The sequence below is a fragment of the Rhizopus delemar genome, genomic scaffold (assembly GCF_000149305.1).
Source record: "Rhizopus delemar RA 99-880 supercont3.6 genomic scaffold, whole genome shotgun sequence".
Lineage (NCBI taxonomy): Eukaryota > Fungi > Mucoromycota > Mucoromycetes > Mucorales > Rhizopodaceae > Rhizopus > Rhizopus delemar.
In genome coordinates, this window is record NW_027137832.1 from 2,108,909 (window position 1) to 2,131,623 (window position 22,715).

General features: G+C 36.7%; 10 protein-coding genes across 10 annotated transcripts; 5 read left to right on the forward strand and 5 right to left on the reverse strand.

The window, feature by feature from the left end:
• Positions 1-1,019: 1,019 nt before the first annotated feature.
• RO3G_08825 (uncharacterized protein) lies at positions 1,020-1,271 on the reverse strand (the record flags this gene model as incomplete). The annotated part of the gene is made up of 1 exon (XM_067663410.1): positions 1,020-1,271. One exon carries the CDS (start codon positions 1,269-1,271, stop codon positions 1,020-1,022), a length of 252 nt encoding a protein of 83 aa, XP_067519511.1.
• A 629-nt stretch (positions 1,272-1,900) lies between these two features.
• Positions 1,901-3,139, forward strand: RO3G_08826 (uncharacterized protein; the record flags this gene model as incomplete). The annotated part of the gene is made up of 4 exons (XM_067663411.1): positions 1,901-1,990; positions 2,090-2,149; positions 2,428-2,458; positions 2,604-3,139. 4 exons carry the CDS (start codon positions 1,901-1,903, stop codon positions 3,137-3,139), a joined length of 717 nt encoding a protein of 238 aa, XP_067519512.1.
• Positions 3,140-3,855: 716 nt separating this feature from the next.
• Positions 3,856-4,586, reverse strand: RO3G_08827 (uncharacterized protein; the record flags this gene model as incomplete). Its single annotated transcript, XM_067663412.1, has 4 exons — positions 3,856-3,901; positions 4,059-4,181; positions 4,270-4,361; positions 4,419-4,586. The coding sequence occupies 4 exons, from the start codon at positions 4,584-4,586 to the stop codon at positions 3,856-3,858; spliced, it is 429 nt and encodes a 142-aa protein (XP_067519513.1).
• A 1,926-nt stretch (positions 4,587-6,512) lies between these two features.
• RO3G_08828 (uncharacterized protein) lies at positions 6,513-8,814 on the reverse strand (the record flags this gene model as incomplete). The annotated part of the gene is made up of 3 exons (XM_067663413.1): positions 6,513-6,850; positions 7,047-7,425; positions 7,519-8,814. The coding sequence occupies 3 exons, from the start codon at positions 8,812-8,814 to the stop codon at positions 6,513-6,515; spliced, it is 2,013 nt and encodes a 670-aa protein (XP_067519514.1).
• A 1,486-nt stretch (positions 8,815-10,300) lies between these two features.
• On the reverse strand, positions 10,301-10,799 carry RO3G_08829 (uncharacterized protein; the record flags this gene model as incomplete). Its single annotated transcript, XM_067663414.1, has 3 exons — positions 10,301-10,335; positions 10,461-10,690; positions 10,753-10,799. 3 exons carry the CDS (start codon positions 10,797-10,799, stop codon positions 10,301-10,303), a joined length of 312 nt encoding a protein of 103 aa, XP_067519515.1.
• A 1,907-nt stretch (positions 10,800-12,706) lies between these two features.
• RO3G_08830 (uncharacterized protein) lies at positions 12,707-13,732 on the forward strand (the record flags this gene model as incomplete). Its single annotated transcript, XM_067663415.1, has 1 exon — positions 12,707-13,732. The coding sequence occupies one exon, from the start codon at positions 12,707-12,709 to the stop codon at positions 13,730-13,732; it is 1,026 nt and encodes a 341-aa protein (XP_067519516.1).
• A 343-nt stretch (positions 13,733-14,075) lies between these two features.
• RO3G_08831 (uncharacterized protein) lies at positions 14,076-14,489 on the forward strand (the record flags this gene model as incomplete). The annotated part of the gene is made up of 1 exon (XM_067663416.1): positions 14,076-14,489. One exon carries the CDS (start codon positions 14,076-14,078, stop codon positions 14,487-14,489), a length of 414 nt encoding a protein of 137 aa, XP_067519517.1.
• Positions 14,490-15,721: 1,232 nt separating this feature from the next.
• RO3G_08832 (uncharacterized protein) lies at positions 15,722-17,140 on the forward strand (the record flags this gene model as incomplete). The annotated part of the gene is made up of 6 exons (XM_067663417.1): positions 15,722-15,758; positions 15,933-16,003; positions 16,073-16,179; positions 16,240-16,670; positions 16,738-16,883; positions 16,940-17,140. The coding sequence occupies 6 exons, from the start codon at positions 15,722-15,724 to the stop codon at positions 17,138-17,140; spliced, it is 993 nt and encodes a 330-aa protein (XP_067519518.1).
• Positions 17,141-18,801: 1,661 nt separating this feature from the next.
• On the forward strand, positions 18,802-19,302 carry RO3G_08833 (uncharacterized protein; the record flags this gene model as incomplete). Its single annotated transcript, XM_067663418.1, has 1 exon — positions 18,802-19,302. One exon carries the CDS (start codon positions 18,802-18,804, stop codon positions 19,300-19,302), a length of 501 nt encoding a protein of 166 aa, XP_067519519.1.
• A 2,693-nt stretch (positions 19,303-21,995) lies between these two features.
• On the reverse strand, positions 21,996-22,508 carry RO3G_08834 (uncharacterized protein; the record flags this gene model as incomplete). Its single annotated transcript, XM_067663419.1, has 1 exon — positions 21,996-22,508. The coding sequence occupies one exon, from the start codon at positions 22,506-22,508 to the stop codon at positions 21,996-21,998; it is 513 nt and encodes a 170-aa protein (XP_067519520.1).
• Positions 22,509-22,715: the final 207 nt, after the last annotated feature.

Genomic DNA, 22,715 nt, shown 5'->3' on the forward strand with positions numbered 1-22,715 from the left:
ATCAAAATCATCCAAAGGAACTTCGTACATGAGAATAGTTTCATAGGCTTCTCTCAACCGTTTTTTACACTCTACTATATCGACACACTGCTCATCTTGCTCTGTATTATCATTTTCTTCTGTTTCATCTATTTTGTCTTCTGCCGTTTCTTCATTATTAGTAGTGCTTGTTGTATAACATACTATCATCTCGCTTTCATCTGCTTCAAGGTTCAACTGGCTAACATCAGTAACTTTGTTGTCAAATTTCCTGGGGAGATCTGGGAGCATTCCATTTATTGTTTCTGGTTTTACTTTAAGTCATGCATTAGCTAGAAAAAACATAGCCTGAGCTTGATCCATTTTGTAAACATTCGGATCATTCAACTTTTTACTGATATACAGATATAAAGCGCGGTCGTACTACTGGGTTCGGAAGTGTGCCTTAAAGTTGTCAATAATTCCTGTGTATACAAAATATTAATGAGAAAACTGTAAAACAAAAAGACAGTTTATATAGCATTTTATCAAGAAATAACAGGTTACATACATCAAGAGCCTGTAACTTGCTAGTCATGTTTGCTAGTAGAAATATCAATTTAATTTTGTCGAGTGGTATTCTTATTTTATGAACGGACGCATTATCCAAAAGAAGAGCAATTTTTCGATTCTGTCTTCCAAAGGCAACATTTAACTTTTTCACGTATGTTGTCATCCAAGCATTAGTAGAATAATGGTATTCAATTTCATGTTTTTTCCAATTGCAGCCATGGATAACAAATTAGCTCTTGCTTTAAAACATTTGGGCTTTTGTCTTGTGCGATAACAATTGGTTGCCCTTTGTAAGTCCCATCCGAGTTACAGAGCAATCCAACTGTCAGACGAGTTTCACTATTTTTAGACCATCAAGCGGCTCGGAACATGTGGTTCTTCTTGGTGGTTGTTGGTAATATAAACTTGTTTTATCAAATTTCATGATATCTATAGGATCGTATGGCCCAGGAAGTTCTTCTATCTTCCTCAATTCGTTCTGAATGTTTTCAGAAGTCAAGCTGAGGATAGCGTGTTGTTGTTAGACTTTTACCATTATTGACAACATTATTATTACTATATAACGTTTCAGCATTTTTGAGAATGTTTGATATAGTCTGTTGGGCAAGTGGTTGATCTAAATTGAATTTCTTCATAGCCCATTCACCTAATCCTGTTTGATTAAGTCGGCTAGTAGCAATTTGATCCAAAAGCTCATTTTTTTGAGAAATAGAAAGGCGTACAGGTTTATTATTAGACATTATTTTATAGATAGAATCTAAACAAAGAAAATAACTTTATTATGTCATATATTTATTCTTGTCAAAAATATTTGAGTCTACGACTCGTATATTATCCTTCCAGCAAATTTGATCAAGTCTTAAGCAAGTTTTGATTTGTTAATGTCCTTACACAATTACCAAATCTATACCAACCGACAGTGGCCTATGTGGAAACATGTCTATAATGTAGCTACAATACATATTAAGTGTGTTCAATTTTTTAACAGTTACGAATTTCAATTTAAGGGTATGTTCTATTTAAGGGTGGATATTCCAAAAACTTTGGCCACCCTTAAATAGAGCGACTACTGTACAAGATCACAATTAAAATAAAATACAAGATTATTTAAATAAGATCATACAACCAACTCCAATCAAACATATCCTTTTAAGACGGAGTTTGCATTGAATGGGCTCTCTCTCTCTCTCGTCTTTACTCAATAAAGAGGTTCAAAATTCTCATCGATTATCCGACTTATTTTGTTAATTTTATCAATCAAGAAAAATAACACGCCTATTCCACAAGACTTTGTAATGGTTTTAACAAAATTAAGATTGTCTTAAAGTTCAGTCTCAAAAAGCATTCTTTTGGTTTTATTGCTATTATGATGATTACCTTACCAGAACATAACATTGATTATCCACTATCCTTCCTTTATCTTCCATATCTTTCTTTTAACCAACCAATTGAAATAGCGGTAAACCCCCAGACATTAAAAAAGTATAAATACCTTCAAATGTTTTATATTAATAAAGTGATATATAATCTTTAGTTTCACAACTATTGTCTTTTTTAGTTTTTGTCTTTTATTTCATATTTGGCACAACACAGTGGACAAACTGGTTTAGGAAATGCGGTGGGTTTGCTGTTGGTTGAGGTCCTTCAAGGTATTCCCATTGATCACAACTAAAGATCAGCCAGTTGGAAGAGATGGTATCTATCACTGGAAGTGACTAGGTGACTTGCTCAAAATGTTGTTACTTGCTTGACGGTGTATAGAAGGATGATGAGCTTTATTTTTTGATTCTTTTTTTCTTTCTTGAATAATGTCGTCCATACTTGAAGTGTCCATTCAACATGGGATTATCATCCCAAAACACATATATTATAGTCATCGAACAGATAAAAGTATAGTCTTTAGTAAACTATGCTTCTTTGAGGACAAGTAAAAAGGAGGTTCGGGCGTGCTAGAGCACGACTATTAAAACTGATTGGAATCAGAACAACAACAGTTCTGCTGCAGGGGGACATGCGGCTGCTAGTTGAAGCTTGCAACACGTTCGAGGACATGAGGGGCATAGATATCATAGACCAGCAGCAGCCAGTGTACGTTACGTGCAAGGGGGACTTGGCGTACGAACGTATCTTTGACAGTCTGCAGATCCCGACATATAGTCCTGAAACCAGAGTGATGCTAAAGGAGATCATGATAGAAGATGTTTTGGAAAGTCCGTCTGCTGAAGTGCAGAAGCATATGAAGGTTGTAGCGGGCCCAAGCTACCGACAAGTATCATCAGAGGGGCCAACACGAGGGATGATGACGGTCAATTTGGATGATGACGGAGAAGGAGAGATCGTTTGGGAAAATGTGGAAGATGAGGTGACGGTTGATGGTCCACAAGCAGAACAGGGTGACAGCGCGAGAGAGGTTACCGACATCGAAGACACAGCGAATGGGTTGCAAATATCCAGGTTATGTGATGAAACGGAGACCATCAGCCTGGAAAATGTGTCAGAAGTGGCAAGTGCAAGTCCTGGAGTTGCTCGGGGTACGAAGCGAGCAAGGGCAAGCAAGCCACCAAGAGAGAGAAAGAAGAAGAAGCAGATTGGAGGAACACGGACTTGAGTATGATTGGCGATGTACCAATAAGAGTAACAAGAAGTTCAGCAAAAAAAGTCCTGATAGGGTCTGTTTAATAGTTAGATACGATCCTGAGCTGTCATAGACTGGTGAATGAGGAGCAAGTGCTTATATTAAATTATGTAAAGATCTGCATAATAGAATATAGCATTTAGCCATCTGCATAAGGCTGTGGGCATTTCACCATCCACATAGTACATGTATTAATATCTACACTGTGAAAATTATATAAACTCTGGACATATATTATTAAAATAAAGTCATAGATAATTTTGGATCCTATTGAAGTCGTCACTTTTATTTTTGTGAACAAAACATTTAGGAATATATAAAACCTGAATCATCTTCACCAAAAGATAAAACGCTTATGTCTTTGTTAATTTCTTTATTTTTTGTCAATAAATTCAAGCGGCAGGGTTTGAGTCCTTAAATCATCTTTCTTTGTACTCTCTTATATACATCTTGTAGAAAAAACATGTGCGATCAACTGTATTTTGTTTATCTGATCTACAACAAGAAGAAGATCCTTTGTTTGCATTGGCAACACGATTGTACTCAGCTCCGTGTACGTATAAAATTTCTCATACAAGAGGTTCAGACCATAGAAGGTGATGGTAGTTCTGATCGCTTGGAAGCCAATCACCATCTCCAACTTGTACTTGTCCAAACACTCTTTCGCAAAAATTGTGGATCGGTACAAATCAAGCACTGTATCCCCTTGTCTTACAGTGGCCAACTTCATTTCGCCTACACTATTAGTATAGGCATGTTTGTTTTGTTTATGCACATCGACGACATAATCAGGACGATTCGTCGCCGCAGCTACACTATTGGGCAGCAAAAGATTCAAACTAACAAGAAATACAATCAACCAGGGCCAGAGATCTGCTAATAACTGACTTACCAATGAGGAATGGTACAAGGCATGACATCAGATAACAAGCCACACAAAAACGGATGAATGTACGATGCTGACAGGTCATCTTTTGAAGAAGGCAGCATCTCGCATTCATTAGCACTGTTCACACTGCAATCCCCAATTTATCTTTAGTTTTTCTCGATCTAATCCTTTGTACATAACCTCTAAAGACACTTACATCGCCTCCACCGCCTACAATATGCGTTCTTCCTCCCTCGTTCCTTTTAATCTTAGCTTCAGTAGTTTTATTCTGGCCTTGGTTAGGCACAAAGACCCAGCAGCATATCGCTAGCACAACGATCAGTATTGTTTTCCCCTTTTGTTGTCTTTGTTCTCCCTACGTACCTGCAATGTTTTCTTCAATTTTTTGAACAAACGTTTGTTGAACGCAGGCATCATCCCCAGGTCGTTCATCATATCCTCATACATTGCTCTCAACTCTACCTTGGGAACGCAGTCCAATAAACTTCCGCTGTAATCCTCGCTTTCTTTCAGCAGCAAGATTCCAGACATTGCCCTACGTTCAATTGAGTTTTCAACCGCACCTATGTCTACTACTAAGGACACCTACAAAAACTCATGCAAATGATCATGCAACTTGTAGTCTGTTAAGGTCAGATGTTGGACCTGCTCCTGATAACGTTGAAACTTTGCTGATAAATCAATACCGTTCAGTATCCAACGGTGATCGGTTTGCAACACGCTTGGTTGTATCCTCTCCTGTGATATAAGCGTAGTTTGTGATTGATTAAGTGTTGAGAAATAAAGTAAAAAAGGGACACTTGATAATTGATGAGACTCTTGAACCTCTTTTACTGAGTAAAATCAGGAGAAAGAGCCCAATAAAAACAAACCACGTCATATTTTATAAAAGTGGCAACTTTAAAACCAGAGTTGCACAAGTCAAATGACTAAAGTTGTTTATATAACACGTAGTGGTATATAGCGATAGTTTTAAATTATATGACATAGAATCTTGAGTAATCTCACACGACATTCAAGTATTTAACAAGGAAAATACGACATAGCTCCCTACCAGTGTAAGATTACGTGGAAAATTAAAGTAGCTTTGATTGGTAAAGACAGACACATTTTTTTTAAAGAAAGAGAAAAATTAATTTCTTCTATTCGAAAGTAATGAAGTTGATGCAAGACAACATAAATGCTTAGCGAATACAAATGAACAGTTTACAACGAGGATTTATGTAATCTTTTACTGGATCGAATAGATAGAGCAATTGTGCATAAATCTATACGCCCCTCAGTGGTTTTTTTGCATACCATTTGTACGCTCTTTCTCTTGGTTTCAGACAAGATTTGTGTTTGTGTATTTTTCAAAAGAATACAAGACAAAAATGAGTTTCACACAATATGCATACTTGCATTTTATATATGTTTATCACTATCCACAAGTAATTACACGAACTTGCCTTGTAGACAAGATATTGATATTCATTGTTTATATATTGCTATTATAATGAAATGTTGACAGTTATTCTAAACCAAATGCTTTTATTATTAATTTTTAGTGCAGGTAAGAAAAATTTCAGGTGCGCCTTGAATTTTTCTATGACTGGCTGTCATTGTGACATCTCTTAATTACTTGTGTTCTGGTGCAGGACCCACCCTTAGTGAATAAAGGGATATAATTGAAAGTTATTGTATCTTACTCAGTGAGCGCTGAGGTTGTCTACTCTTGAATAAAATATATAGTTGCTCCCAGATACAAGGCACTGTGTCTGATAAAGCTGAGGATGAGGTCAAGTGAACAGAAAGTCAAAGCTATTAGTGGTAAGTTAGGTCTGTTTTTAGAACGCTCTACATGTCTCAAGTGTATGACACAGCTAGATTGACGAAGGGCGACATGATAGACACCATTGTTAGGAACAAGTAGAGAAAGAGAAGTATACAAACAACGATTGTGCCGTTCATAGTTTTACGACTGTGTAGACCTTTGAAAACGTTCTGTAAAATTATTTATGGAATAGATATGTTATATCTCTCAATTAATAGAATTAACAAATAAGCCAAACTATTGACGAGTCGCTTTAATCTTTTTATTCAAAAAGGGCAAGGGAAGGAGCTTATTCAATACAACTTACATCTTAGAATATGATAATGTGGTTTAGGGTCGAGGTAGTATGGTATAAATTGTATGGGCTGTCTATCGTACATAGCACAGTGTTATATATGATATACAGTGAAATTATTAGCTTAAGAATCCTTTGAGTGGTTTCACACGACATTAAAGAAATTATTAAGGTAAATACGACAGCATGTTTAAAAATTAGTGACATCTTTCTAGTGAAGCATCTGAATCAAGTGAAGCAGCTACTAAAAAAAAGGAGAGTAACAAAGAAGCCTTCCAGTAAGTCTCTTTTTAAGTTGTTAAAAATTGTGACTACTACAGTAGATCGTTAAAGAGATTCTTTCTTTCCCTTAGCAGAGATACAATGCAGAAGTTTTTGTGGGGGCAATGATACCGTCATCGAGCCAACTATTAATTATTTCAATCACTTTAGGTTGAACCGAATAAGGAATGGGATATTGTTTTACATTAGCAGCATAGCTCTCAGGAGTAGGTAAATGCAAAACTGCGTCTTCCATGTTACATAACGTGTTCTTATTTAGTTTTTTGTTAGCTTCGATATAAGATTTAATAGCCAGATCAAACGTTTTTTGTTCCTTGTCAGTACCAGCGCGAGAGATATTAGGCTCATAGGCTTTGTCGACGATAGAATCATCAATTTCTTTTTCAGTACTCTTGTGTTTAACGGCTATATTCATTAAGTGGATAGAGAGCTTTGGTAAAAGAACTATACCAATTAGAATCTTATTTTCATAAGAGAATATTATCATCAATGACATCAAATTTATGAGGAAGTACATGATCAACCTTATCATACTCGACATTGACGAAATGAGTTGTTTACGTTCGCGGAATCGTCGAACTATTAGCAAGGATGAGATTACCAGAAACAGTGTTGAACTCAATATTATTATCATTAGCGAGCTTTTTGTTCACAACAGAGACGTTAGCACCTGCACCAATGATACCGTAAGCGTTAACACCATTAAGAGTCATTAGGGTAACAGGTGGAAAAGACACACTGTCAGAATTAAATGGATTGTTAATGTCTCCAACATGATTATTACGCAAAGCAAAAACATTAACGTCACTACTGGTCTCAACGTCAAAATGGGCAAATAAATAGGGCGTGATCAAAGATCTATCAAATTCTTTATAAATTCTATTGTATTCGCCTTCAGAAGAGTCGCAAGAGGGAGAATCAGAGCTGACATTATTGTTTTGACTAGAAATGGTAGAAAAGTGAAAATTATTAGTCTCGCTCTTATTAAGGTTTCGACAGGCAGTGTTAGGCTTAAGGGTTAACTCAAGACTAGCAATAACTTTGTCGGTATTATTTGAAGAGTTATTACTTACAGATTTATTGTTGTGCTTATTGGATTTACGTTGATCATAGCGTTTGCGTTGAGCACAATTTTCAGTATGAGCAGTGGTGTATTTGGCAGATTCACAAAAAGTACAGATACCACGACGCTTGAGATCGGCAATTTTTTCATAAAAGTCATTGTATTTTCCATTGTTGTTATTGCTGTTAGGAAGAGTCTTGACAGGAATAGTTCTTTGATGGATGGATGGAGAGAAAGCTGGTAATTTTCTTTTTTTATAATTATCATTAGTTGGTTTCTTTACTTGTTCCCTCTGCATCTCCTTTTGGATAGACAGAAGAGAGCTTTCTAGATTGACCATATTTTTCATTAAAATAGCTTCAAAGTTGTCCCAAGTCATATTTAATGGCGAGGAAGCATTACAAGGAGCATGAATACTGTGATCTGGATATGCCGGCTCAGTAATAGGTAAATGTTTTGTATGGTTCGTAATTGTAGCCATAACAGTATCTTGAAACTTTGTTGTGTAGAGTCTTGATACAAAAAGAGAATTGATGAGATGGCCTTCAGTGAATGGAACCTTGGCACCAACAGAAAAGCGACGAAAGTGATATAAAGCATCAGCCAAAGATTGATCAGGTCTTTGCTTAAAGTTAAGGAGCAGCTTCATCCATGTCTGAGGGGTGGTTTGAGAGGCAAGGTGAAATTTTTCTTGTGAAAGAGCCTTAGCATCATCGCAGATAACTTTTCTTTTTAATTCAACAATCTTTTTGACATAGTGGCAAAACCAATCATAGTGAAGATTATTGTCGCCAGATTCAAAGCAAATTTCCAAGTTTGATAGCCAGTGATCTTGAATTGAGACATTATGATCCCTGAAAGCTCTTTCGACCCCTCTAAGGAACATTTCTAAAGAAGGCTCATTAGTGGCATTGTTATTATTTTTGTTACCCGAATGCTGAGTGAGTTGATACATAGCACTGGCAGTTGGGTTGACATTAAACTTGGGAAGTTCTTTGCTGGGAATATACTTATTATTAATGTGATGTAAGACAGGAGCCTCTTTCATCGCACTATTAAGGGAAATAATATTCACTTGATCAGCTATTAACTTGTCAAAACGCTCTAAGGACTTTGTAGCGAAGGCCAACTTTTTATCATTGGACTTCAATCCGTCGAAATTGTTTTGCATTACGAATTGAATATTTTGGTCATTGATGCTGTCAATAATCTTCAACATGGCAGCTTTTTGACTACGAAGTTTGTTAATAAAATCCTCAGGTGAGAGGGTTTCAGTATTATCGTTGGATGAAGACACTTCAATCATAGAAGTGTCTTTTTCGCTGGTTGGATGGATCATATTGTCACTGGATGAGATCGATATCTTGTCCAACGAAGTGGCAACTTCATCTGGAGATGAGCTTGCTGGCGGTGGTTGTGGATTGGGTTCGACGTTATAATTCATCGAGAAAAATGTGGAATAGGCGTGTATCTCTCGATTAATAAAACTAACAAATAAGTCAAACAAGCAATGAGTCTCTGGAGCCTCTTTATTAAGTAAGGACCCATTCAATGCAAACTACGTCTTAGAATACAATGATGTGGCTTAGTATCCGAGGTAGTACGGTATAAATTGCGTGGGCTGCTTGTCGTACATGGCATAAAGTGTTATGTATGATGTACAGTCAAATTATTAGTTTAAGAATCTTTTAAGTGATCTCACACGACATTAAGGAAATTATTAAAGTAAATACAATAATATTGTCACATTCTATGCTTTTCTCTGCGCAATTAATCCAAGTTTAGTGCTCACTGTGGACTCTACTGCTCATCCGCCTACTGACATCCATGATTTTTGCCAGCCTCCTGTTATCTTGATAGGCACTCATGTTTAAGCAAAGTGTACTGTCCCATCAAGGTCATGTGTGTTCAGGTAAACAACCTTTTGTCGCGTGTGGCAAGATTAACAGAAATTTTCGTACGCTCAGAGTCCATGCGTTAAGGCCATGAAAATTTTTACAGTGTGCGTTAACCTTAACAAAATTTCAGGGCAATTCAGGTCACGTGTGTTAAGGTTAACGAAATTTTCCCTGTAGCTCAGGCCATGCGTTCAGGTTAACAAATTTTCTCCCCGCGCTCGGGTCCCGTACATAAAGGCCGCCAGCATTTCTGGCAAATTCTTATCACGAGCATCAAGGTCAATAAGATATAAATACCTGCCTTCAATTAGAATAATTTTTACTTAAGAATAAAAACTTAAATAAAAATCAGTCTCAAAAGCACTCGAACTGTTTCTTTATTTCTGTTTCCACCTTTTATTTAATTATTTTTACTAGTATAAAACAGAGAGGGATGGAGAGAGGTGCACATCTAGGGTGGAGATAGGTGAAGATAGGGCTGCATCTAGGACGGAGAGAGGTGGAGAGAGGTGGAGAGAGGTGGAGAATGGTGTGTATGTAGGGTGGAGAATGGTGGAGATAGCTGGAGCGAGGGGAAGAGCGGTCTGCGTCTAGGGTGGAGAGAGGTGGAGCGAGGGGAGAGAGGTGGAAAGAGGTAACAGAAAAGAGAAACAGCACATACCGTTCATTCTGTATTGATAATGCTATGATATAAATACTATATCTACGTATGATCAAATCATAGCCAAGACATTAAATAAATATTAAATACAAAAATAAATAAGCTTTAATCTTTTAAAAAACTAAATGACGCTGTCTCTATAGGCAAACATCCTTTATCCTCACGTTGAGTCGAACAGTGATAATTGTATATAGTCGATAAAATATAAATATCATTCAAATGGGTTAAAAAAGTTAAAAGGTCAGTTGTAGTCCTTGGTAGTTCAATACTACATAGTTCGGTAAACATGTATACCTTTTCGTACATCAATACCATGACATAAAATGTCACTTTATGCCCTTCAAAAAGAAAACTATTAAGCCCATCTCTATATTCCCTGCTAGTACCTCTTACCTATGGCTTGAAATCCCATGGCAGCGTTCAACTTGTTCTTATCCATCACTTCCTTTGTTAAAAGGGCAACACGACAAAAGTCCTTTGCAATGTCTCTTTTGCTGGCACCCTTCACCTTCAAATCACCAATCACATTTGCATATCGAACATCAGCCTGCTTATACACATCCACAATATAGTCAGGTCTTGCATTGTTTGTAATCTTCTCATCACTAAACACTTTATCTGACCTAAGAGATCGTTAGCCGATCGCCTATCTTCCTGGCATGCAGCAGACAACAAGGGTACTTACGCATGCGGAACTTTTTGCGGTTCCCATCCAGAAAACAATGCTTGCATGAACGGATGCACATAAGATGCCAATAATTCAGCCTCTGATATTGCCGACACGGCTGATTTAAAAGTGCCAGGCAACCTAAAGCAAGTTTATTATTTATTGTCTGTCCCTGCCCCTTCTTTCTTTCACTGAACACTTACACAGCTTGTACACAGCGCAAAACGACCCGATTACTCCCTGCATGCTTTCTAAGCAAAGAAAAAAGCTTATATCTGGCTTCATCATTATCTATCGTGCCGGCAACATAACTCTAAAAGATAACCACCAAAACAAAAAAAAAATATCAATGTCATACGCCTTCCTACCCTGCTATCTCTCTCCCCTAATACCTTGATAATCTTTCCAACTTTTCGTTGTACACGATCACCTACACAATCCCCATGATACAGCCGTTTCATAACCTGTTTATACATCTTTTCTTGCACACTGGCAGAAAAGACAGATTCGACTGTACTCGACGTTTTGTTATGCTTTTTCAAGACAAAAATCCCGGAAAGAGACCTACACCTTGTTCAAAACGACAACAACCACAAGTATCCAACTTTTTACTTACAAAATCTTCTCCGCATCCTTCTTCACCAAGAAACGCATTTCAGTCTGTTGAAGCCTGTTGCTTCTGCTGTACTCATAAAAAGTAGACAGAATGTTGACATTATCAATCACCCACTCTGACGTACCATGAAGCTCTTCCAATTTAGGAAGACTATACAATCATGACAATAAGCACAATGATATTTCTTCAAACAACTCCCTATACCTTATCATATGCTTCTCTTCAATGTGATTTTTCATCGACTGTCTCTCAGACAGGGTTACAATACAACAAGGACAGGCGTACACAATAACGGCATTCGAGTATTTTTCTACGTTTTTCTCATTATAAACAAGAGCTTTCTTGATTTGATCATTTCTTTTTCTGAGAGGGTGAATCATAATCATATCTTCTCTTAATGTGAGGTCGCAAGTTGTAATTAAGATATTTGGTACTTATAATATGAAAACAGTAAGAAGTCAATAGCTAACAACTACTATCTATTAAGTAAGAAAAAGGAGGGGAAATAATAATTTAGGATAAATCCTGGATTATATCGTCTGACTATTAATTGTATAGTGTGACATAGGCTGGACTGAGATCAATAATAAAATAATAAATAAAGACAACATTAATGACCAAATACGACAATAATGGCTGTGAAAATACTCGCTAACGCTACTTGCAGCATGCTCATCTCAGAAAGGACATAATATTCGTAACAAGATAGCAGCCATTTTCTTTAAGAAAAACAAACCAAAAAAAAAAAGCAGTAAAAGCAACAGCTCCACTCTTGGAACGCCTCATACATGTATCACGTTCCTCACTGTACAACAATAACAACAACTGTCCAAAGCCTTGCAAACAACACTCGGGTTTTTATTCATCTATAATTTCTATCACGCCGGCCACTTGATTCTTCTCTGCCTCTAAATAAGCTGCAAACTCTCTCCAATATCTAAAGAAAAAAAAGATTAACCATCAAAATTTACACACCTCCTCTCCCTGTCTCTTTTCTTACTTTTTTTTTTCTTCTCAAACGAATAGGTTACACCTATTGCACTTGTACTGGGCAACCAATACAGCCAGGTACCTCTATAATGCTCTTGTTCACCCAAAACAACGTTTTTGGTGTATAAAAAATGCTTTAAGCATTTCAGAAACGACTTGAGGCCGCTATGTTTCGATCAACTCGATTAGCCTTTGCTTGTGTCATGTTTTGACATGTCAATAAGATACAATCATTCTAAGCTAAATCTTTACAAATGAGTTTGAATAAGAATAGATTCTGATAATTATTACTGCCCTGAACAGCCAAGTTTCGTTTTCATCTCAACATTTGATTATTAACATCAGTTTATAAAATTTTTCTTATACATGTCAAACCATACCGGTCATAACTATCTTTTGTCATCTAAACTTGATAAACTTTGGACATCCGAACAAGAAAGTGCTTTTGAAAAGATCAAGGCATTATTGTCTTCTGCATCACTTCTTCATCATCCAGATTTAGAACAACCTTTTTACGTTGCTACTGATGCTAGTAACTATTCAATTGATGCTGTTCTTTACCAAGTTATCAAAAATGCAACTCGATATATCGGTTTCATGGCACGCTTATTTTCTACATCTGAAAAGAATTATTCTACCACTAAACGTGAGCTATTAGCAGTGATATTTGCACTAAAGAAGTTTCATCCATTTTTGTGGGGTAATCCATTCACCTTATATACTGATCACAAGGCCCTGACTTATCTCCACACTCAGCCTGTAGCTAACGCTATGATGATCAATTGGCTGGATACTATACTGGATTATAACTTCAAAATCATCCATCGACCTGGTATTCAAAATATTCTGCCAGATGCTTTGTCGCGTCTTTTTGAACCTGAAAAAACGCTGGAGGGGGATAATAAAACCATCAAAACAATTGTCACTTCACAAATCATCAATTCTAACGGATCAATTCTTACATCCAGAATGATGATGCCTGCTGACTTGATGACCCCAGCACCAGAAGACAGACAAAAGCTACTCATGGATACACATTTAGAAGGACACCGTGGAGCTCAAGCAATCGTAACAGCTTTACATAGTGATGGTATTCACTGGACAAAGCTCAAAGAAGATGCGCTTGAAATAATACGTAGTTGTCCTGATTGCCAAAAATTCAATATCGCAAAACACGGATACAATCCCTTGACCTCAATCTATGCTGATGCACCTTGGGATCACATCTGTATCGACACAGCCGGACCCTTCCCTACTTCAGTACAAGGTAATCAATACATCCTTCTGGTAGTGGACGTCTTTACACGATATTGTGTACTCAAAGCCTTGCCCGATAGATCTTCTCTCACTATTGCACTTGCATTAAGGAGTATCTTATCGCTCTTTGGTTGACCAAAAATTATCCAAAGTGACAACGGTACTGAGTATGTCAATGAAATCGTAAGACTGTATGTTGAATCATCCGGTATTGATCATCGTCTCATATCAGCTTATCATCCCCGAGCTAACGGTATCGCTGAACGATGGGTTGGTAAAACAAAAAAATATTTTGCACAAAAGATTACAAGGCAGAACTGAAGATTGGGACTTGTATGTTGACAGTACCCAAGAAGCCCTCAACAATACGCATACAGCTTTACACGGCACTAGACCTTTCTCATTGATGTTTTCAAGACGTCCCAATGAAAACAAGGATTATAATAACGTGCTGGACAAAACTAAATCGCCTGAAACAATGAAACAGTTAGAAACTAGAATTAACGAGTTTAATGACACTGTCTTACCTGCTATTCGTGAAAAAATAAAAACTTCACAAGCTGCTTCTCGAGACAAGTTCAACCAAACTCACAGAATTCTAACCGATATCCCCACTGGTAGTCAAGTCACGCTCAAGAATGTAAACCGTGTTGTAAAAAGTGATCCCCCCTACGTTGGTAATTATACTGTCAAAAGAAAAACTCAGGGTGGTTCATACGTGTTGGTTGATGCAACTGGAGCACTCTTACCAAGAGATGTACCTCCATCGCAAATAAAGGTTATTTCCCAGGAAGTATCCTTATCCAATTCTGATCAATCTGAATCATACGATGTTGAGGCAGTTTTACACCATAAGGGATCACCGGGTAATTACTTATATAAAGTTCGATAGAAAGGTTATGGAGAAGATGACACTTGGGAACCGGCTAGTCATTTCCATGATTACAGACCGATCCAAAAATATTGGTCACGTATAAGTGAACAAGAACCAGCGCGCAAGGTTCAACTTGTTCCTAAAAAAGATACAACCAAGAAAAGAAAAAACGTGTATTGCAATGTAACTAACTCTAAAGAAACAGATGTTGATACATTGACCTTCTTCCACTCAACTTTCATTAACTATACATACACGTTACCAGCAAATAACGCAATTACAAAATATTTACAACGATAGTCAAAAATGAATTTTTTTCTCAAGCCTTAATATTTTTCAATATGCACATTTGTACACAGTCACATGTACAGACAAACATCATTTCAGCAACAAATTCCTGCTTAGGGTTTATTATCACCTAAATGCTTTGTTCCATTCTTGAACACTATACTTTATATGTTTATATAAAGAGCCACTATACGTTATATGACTTCACCCTACCAAGCGCCTATTTCTTACAACAAATAGAGCTCATCTTGACATCTCAAACCTCATTTTGGCATTCAGTTAAACGAACAGCCAAGTTTCACTTTTATCATTAGTTGATTATTATCAGTTTATAAAATTTTTAGTGAAATACATGTTGGAGAAAATAAGTCTAAAAAATTCAACTCCATCATACAGGATTATTTGAGTGATCTTCATTAGATCTCTACTTTGAAAGACATACCAGATATCATAAAAGATTATGCTCTCGCCTTAAAAGATCAAAAAATAGCAAGTACTTGAATGGCTTAAGCAAAAGTAACGTATAAAATGTTCTAACACAAGATGTAGCCAACAAAGGCCGATATGAAAGCAAATATAGCCAGACATGCTTCTAAAAAAAGACAAGTGAACCACCATAAGATTGTGATTACAGGAAGCTTCAACCATTTTAGCATTATTAATAATGGAAACATATACAGCTCAGAACATGTAAATTTATCTTTTTTATCCTTAATATAGTTCAAAACTAAATTAAAGATTTTCTTTTTTTGTCTTCCAATAGAAACCTTTTGAAGAAGGTTTTTTTAAAGCAAACATAGCTTACTGAAGAGGAAGTATAAAGAAGAAGGGGTTCAAGAAGAGGGAGATGATGACAAGAAGGGATTTGATAAAGAAGAGGAGACTAAAGATGTGAGTAGCATAGCTTAGGGAAAAAAATACTTTGTTTGCTTGTCATTTTTCCTCATACTTGATATTTTAGGATGAGTGTTTGGGCAGATTGGTTAAGATTTTTGAAAAGTAAAGACGCCATATTTCATGCATTTAGGTAATTGTAAAAAATAGATATTTTTAATTGTTTAATAAACATGTTCATTTTCTGCATCAGCCCAGAAGCACATAAGATAATTCGATGTGGAAAAGGGGTGTCGCCATGACCCTCGTTGGATCGTTCGATATATAACAAGCATTTAGAAAGCCATGTAGTAAAAGAGTATCCTCTTCCTGCGTCATGTATCAAGCATATGGATGCGGTGATAGATAGTGTAAGCAAACCCATGTTGCAGTTAACAATTAGAAACACTTTATAACTAAACTTATATTTACTGTTACAGGAGGACCTTACTAAATTTAAAAAAGAGATCAAAAGGCTTTCCTCTGGAGTAGAAGATGGTGAGGATGAAGAGGCTTTTGACTTTTTGGAAGATATTTTTCGTGCTACGTAAGAGTGAATGTTTATTATATTATTGTTGGAACAAAAATAACTGTGTTGTTACTGTAGTTATAAAGCATACTCATCTCACCAAGATATAGGAAGTAGTGAAGCTGTTTTCAACCAGCTCTTTGTATATCCTTACCTTGAAGTTGTGGCAAAATCAGTAAAAGATTACAAGTGTAAAGCTGACTTTATCCACGGAGGAGCGTACTTAGACTCAAAGACAAAGCGACTAAAGTCTCTTGGATGCTATATAAACGACAAGTGCCAGTACAAATCCGACGGTTTGATTAAACTGTATGGTACTAAAAAACTGAAAATACTTTTATTCGAGACTTCTGGCTCTTTGAATAATACAGATAACGTTAAGATTAATTTTGACCACCACAAAGGCACTTTTGGCTCTTTAGCATTGCTAAAATGCATCGCGGATGAGTTTTTCTTTGCTTCCGTTGAAAAGTTTAAAAAAGTAAAAGTATTCTTTGTACATGCGGCAGGTAATATTCATTTTTTGGATACAGTAACAAATGTTGATTTTTCTTTTTTGGTTTCGAATTTATATAGAAAGTCAAATCCAGCTTTGGAGCATTCGTTTTGAACCAGAAGGCGTTTTTGACTTTTGGCGAGAAACATTTTTTGATATCAAACCAGACTTTGAAGACAAATTGGCTGCACTTCCAATGTTAATCAGTTTCTGTTGGACTATGAAGGTAAATAACTTATAGGAAATCTAAAGTAAAAAGGTTGTTAACGATGACGATAATAGAGCCTCGTTGAAGAAGCTGTTGATAACATTGTTGCTTTGAGGGAAGAACATAATATCAAAAAGACAAAATATAGATATTCTTCGGATACTCCTGTTCTCTTATATGATATTGTCAATCCTATAATATTAAAGCCGACAAAAGAAACGGATAGTACTGGAATGGCCGAATTAGGTCCTTTCTACTCTCCTCTTCATGACTAAACTCTTAATAGAGATTCTTTAACAAGCTACCTAGTGTTCAATATACCTCAGTTTATGCTATGTCCTCTAGAGTAATTTGGTTCAATAGATTCGCGAGTTTGCATCTAAAGTACTGAGCATTTGAAGTTCATATGCTTTAATATATAAAGACATGATTTGTGAGACTTTGAAAATCAAATAATTTATTTAAAAGATATATGAATTCTTATTGCTATTTATAATGGATAATTATAGTTATTATGAATTATTTTTGATGAAACGCTATAATAGAGACCTGCCCCGAGTTACCATGGTAATCACTCTAAACACTTGTTTTACAAAATGACTGGAATATTCTTTTATAGTATGCTTGTTGTGTGGTCATCACAGTAGTCGCTCTATTTAAGGGCGGTCAAAAAAAAATTTTTTTTTTGTAAATAGTTCTTTTATTGGGTGAATTTAAAGAAATTATTATAGTTACACGTCGCGGAGAGGTGGAACGTGGATGGACAAAGTTAAATAAGATCGGGGATGAGATCAATAAATGATCATCTATATAATGAGAAGGGAATGGGATTTCATTGAAATAATAATATGTAGAAGAGTGTCGATGACGATAGTGTGTGGGTTAAACGGTTTTTGGTGGAATACGAGATTCCAGTATCCTTTCCAAATTATCCATTGAGTGATTCCAAGGACAGTAAATAGTTGGAGGCGGTCAACATGTGCAGGTGGAGGTTGGAGAAGGTTCAGGAGCTTGTATAGAACCGTGGGAGCAATGACAGTGGCAGGGAAGAAATGACTGAGAATGTCTACCCAGACACTCCACTTGACGGGACAGTGGGCAACATAATGTGGGAGGGAATCCCGTTGGGTTTGGCATAGACGGCATCTTGGAGAAGCAACAGTGCCCCATCTGTTTAGCTCGTCACTGGTAGGGATTTTGTGATGGATGACTCGGTACCACACAGTTCTTGCTGGTAGAGGTATAGGAGACTTCCAAAAGCACTTGAGATTGGTATGGGACAGCTGAGGTCCAGAAGAGAGGAGCGACTTGTTGCGATGATTGCAGTAGGTATGAGGGTGGAAGCGACGCTACATATCATTCTCTTTAAGTTGGAGAAGAAGGGGGGTCTATAGCGGAAGGATAAGGCTGGGATGGTACAGTAGGGGACAAAACTGGTGCACAAAACTTTTTTTCAGCTTTTAGCTACCATTACTTGCTCATGGTCATTGCAATAGCTATGAAACTATACTAGAAGGAAGATACAGTGGGTGGACTAATTGTCCCAGTGTTTCAACGTTTTTTACTTTCGACTCCATAACTCAACCAATTCTTAGGCTAAGCGGCTAGTTCTATGCTCATTAGAAAGGTCGCGGTCCGTATTACATAATATCAAAAACTCGGATTTCGGAGAGTATACATTCTGAGTTAATCAACAATAGAAAAAAAACACCGCACTGGGACAATTTTTCCGCTACCCGCTTATTTTGCAATGCATTCTGAACATCGCTTTCTTATCAATCATAAATCACCGGAATTTGCATACCAACCTTATCTATGACAATCTATGACCCGTACCTTTAGTGTAAAGTATAAATAGCCTTACGTTATCGGTTTTTTTTTACAATATTCTTAGTCTCTATCTATACTGTATTTTCTCATCTTTATCTTGCCTCAAATGGCTCGTACTATCAGCAAATCTGTTCAAAATCAAATCCAATTGCTCTTGGATAGTAACATGGCATATGAACAAGTTATGGAACGCATTTCCGGATTGAAAAAATCCACTTTAGGTAGGTATGCCAACAAGTTCTTTCCAAAACGGATGAAGGCAACCCCTGGTCGAAGGGCAACTATTGGTGAAACTACCAAGTCATACATCCGTAGACAAGTAATAAAGGGTGAATTCAAGACAGCCAAAGCAGTACATCAATATCTGAATGGTTTGGGGTATACTATTGGTTATTCTGGGGACTTAAAACTTCTTAAAAGTATAAACTTCAGAGCTAAAATTAATGCCAAGAAGCCTTTGCTCAATAAGCAGCACAAGGAACGACGTTTAGCATGGGCTATGGCTCACAAAGATTGGACAACCGATGATTGGAGGCGTATGGTGTTTAGTGATGAGACTAAAGTCAATGTTTTTGGATCAGACGGTTGCAAGTATTACTGGAGTTGACCAGACGATGCATTGTAGCCTCATCACTTAGATCTTACAGTAAAAAGTGGTCAAGGAAGTGTTATGGTATGGGGTTGTATCACTCACGATGGACCTGGGTATGCTTGCTGGATACATGATGGAACTATGAAAGCTGTGGATTATGTAAATATCTTAGAAACTACCCTTATGGACAGCTTAAAGTATTGTGGATACAATCCTGAGGATGTCTATTTTCAACAAGATAAAGATCCTAAGCACACTTCGAAGCTTGCTAAGCAATGGTTTGTGGATAATAACTTCACCAGTGATCATATCTATAGCTGGCCAGCCCAAAGTCCCAATTTAAACCCTATTGAAAAACGATTTGATGTTCATGACTATTACTTTCTTTTTAAAATTAAATCTTATTTTTAAAATATAATTTTTTCTGTGATGAATCCTTTTTTTCAAAAATTAAACTTTTAGAAATATACAATTTCTCATCCATATTTATTTATTTTTTATTTTGGTAAATTCATTAAAATTTTCAACTTTATTAATTATTTTCGTATTTTTATAATTTTATCTCTATTAATTTTAACCTACCTTTATAAAATATATATTTATTACATAATATAATTATGTTTATTTTCATCCACTTTTTTATATTTTACAATTGTTTGAAAGATATTATTATTTCAATAGTAGTTTATATTAAATAAATTAATTCGTTTCTCATTGAACACGTATGGCATCACCTTAAACTCAAGCTGAGTGTATATGACACTAAGGCTAAAGGTGTACATGAGTTATGGGAAAAGATTGAAAAAGAATGGAATACTTTTATAGTGGACGAGTGTAGACGATATATAGATAGCATGCCTGTCCGTTGCAAAGCAGTTATTAAACCTAAAGGGGGACATACTCGCTATTAAATAAAATTTATGTTCAAGCGGAAAAATTGTCCCAGTGCGGTGTTTTTTTTTCTATTGTTGATTAACTCAGAATGTGTACTCTCCGAAATCCGAGTTTTTGATATTATGTAGTACGGACCGCGACCTTTCTAATGAGCATAGAACTAGCCGCTTAGCCTAAGAATTGGTTGAGTTATGGAGTCGAAAGTAAAAAACGTTGAAACACTGGGACAATTAGTCCACCCACTGTATGCTAGCCATTGTAATTTACGTGTATTCCTAGCATGACATTGTTAAAACTGAGCGAAGAGCATGCTTTTCATTTATAAAATTCTATATTTTCTAAAAACCGCAAAAGTGTCTAAAATCTAAGACTTTGTATAATCATCTCATCTCTTGATATTATCGAATATTCTTCTTGGCATATGCTAGTAGTATGTGTGTATATCATTTTCAATAATAGAGCCCAGCTCTTTAACTATTCTTTTCCAAAGATCATCTATCCTTTTTGGTCTAGTGTCGTATCGTCATAGCTTTGCCTTCAATTGCCACCAGACATGCTTAAGAAGGCTTAAGCCGGGATTAGTGGTAACTAACCCTTTAGCACAGAAGTCCTGCTATCAAATATTGATTTTGTGGCATGTCTTGTCTTGTGCTTTGTGTCATTGTCATGCTGAAACGAGAGATTACGATATTTTAGACCACTATACCCTAGGCTTTTGTGGTATGTAGTGAGCGAAATACATGTGTATATCTATGACTTTATTACAATATCGTATACTTGACACAAATATCCTGGCCCTCAACATCTAATACAGCCTTAAAATGTAACAGAGCAACCAACATGCTTCATTGTTTGATCACCGTAAAAAGATCGCTAAGGTTGCTCGACTTGCTTTCAATATTAGTGTGTACTATCTGCATTCATAACATTCATGTTTTTTTCATTGCTAAAGATGATGGACTTCCAGCCCTCTATAGTATGCGATGGTTTGTCGTGATACCACTTTCATCGCTTTTTCTGGCTTATACAGCTAATGAAAATCTTCGATTCCTTAGTTCCAGACTCAAAATCTAGCTTCCTACACTGCCTTCTGACTGACAGTTTGCTACTACTGTATCCTAAGGACCTCAAAAAGAGCTGAGCATCAGAAGCTGTGTGTAAAGATCCTTGTCGAAACTTTAGGCGGATGATTGCATTAGTTACTTTGCTGACTACGACCGGTCGACTACCACGGTCACAAGCCTTGATGTTCTTTTCTTCCTTTCTTATCCTGTTGATTGTCCATTTGGAGATCCTTGCTACCCTAAAAAGGTCTGCTGCCGTACGAACTAAGTGTATTCGAAATCTCAGAGCTTCGCTTTTACAGTTGCTTATTTTCTTAAGCATATAAGGCAGGTACTTTGTTATAGTGAATAGGGTAAAAACAAAAGGGGGAATTCAATGGGAAATACAAAATAAGCACGGGTCTATATATTATTCAAGAGCTACTAAAGCTCACTAATATATTGTGAAATCTGATTGCAAACAGGGGAGATACGAGGAAAATTGAAGGAAGGCTAGACAAGCACTATATTTTTGGCGAAAATTGAAATATTCAAAAAATCACTAAAAATGACCTTATGCCTGAGGGATGTCCGAGACAGTTCCCGTTTACATATCCTAATGTATATTTTAGACTGCCTTTCAGATGGCATATGTCACAAAAGCCGCAGGCATATGGCGGAGATGCAATACTGATTTTCATTTTTGTGCACCAGTTTTGTCCGCTACTGTATTTCGCTGACATCTTGAATAATGTATTGCCATAGGAATTCCTATAGTTTGGCCATCCGGCGTTCGAGTATGTCCTTGTAGAGGCGTTTAAAAAGACGAGGAAGAATGGTATATTCATGCTCCACTTTGAGTCTTAAACGGTGATTGGAGGGATCCAGGACAAAGAAAGTCGATGCGGCCAGACGAGGGTATCGGTGGAGCCAATTATCCTGAGGTACGTTCTGGAACATAGAGTTCAGAGGAAAATACAAGAGATTGGGAAGGGAAACTTCGTCTAACTTGAAGGTGATATCAAGATGGTCAAATGATTTAAAGAGGCCATGAAGGATGGAGGTAGGATGTAACATAGGGTGGTGGCGAAGAGGAGCAGAGAAAAAAGGTAAGACCGGATTAGAAGGGTCAGAAGAAATTCGACCTAGGTGACGAAGTAGGAATTCCTGAAACGGAGAGGAGTGTTGTGTAGTATCAAAGAGAATAAACATCCATTTCATTTGAATCCGTAAGTATTGAGTGATAGGATCAAGGAGACCAGTACCGCCCTGAGTTATAGGCATTGTAAATCTATCCATGGAAACAGACAGTGGGTGAAAAAACTCTAAAAACGTCAGATATTTTTTCAGTTTTTAGCCTCTGTGAGCATACACAGCGACTTAGATCATGCAAAAACTTTATGACATACTTGTTGGGATGTCTATTACATCTCATGAATTTTTTAACCTCAGATACTTATTTAACAGTCCGCAAAAGCGGTGGAAATGTTG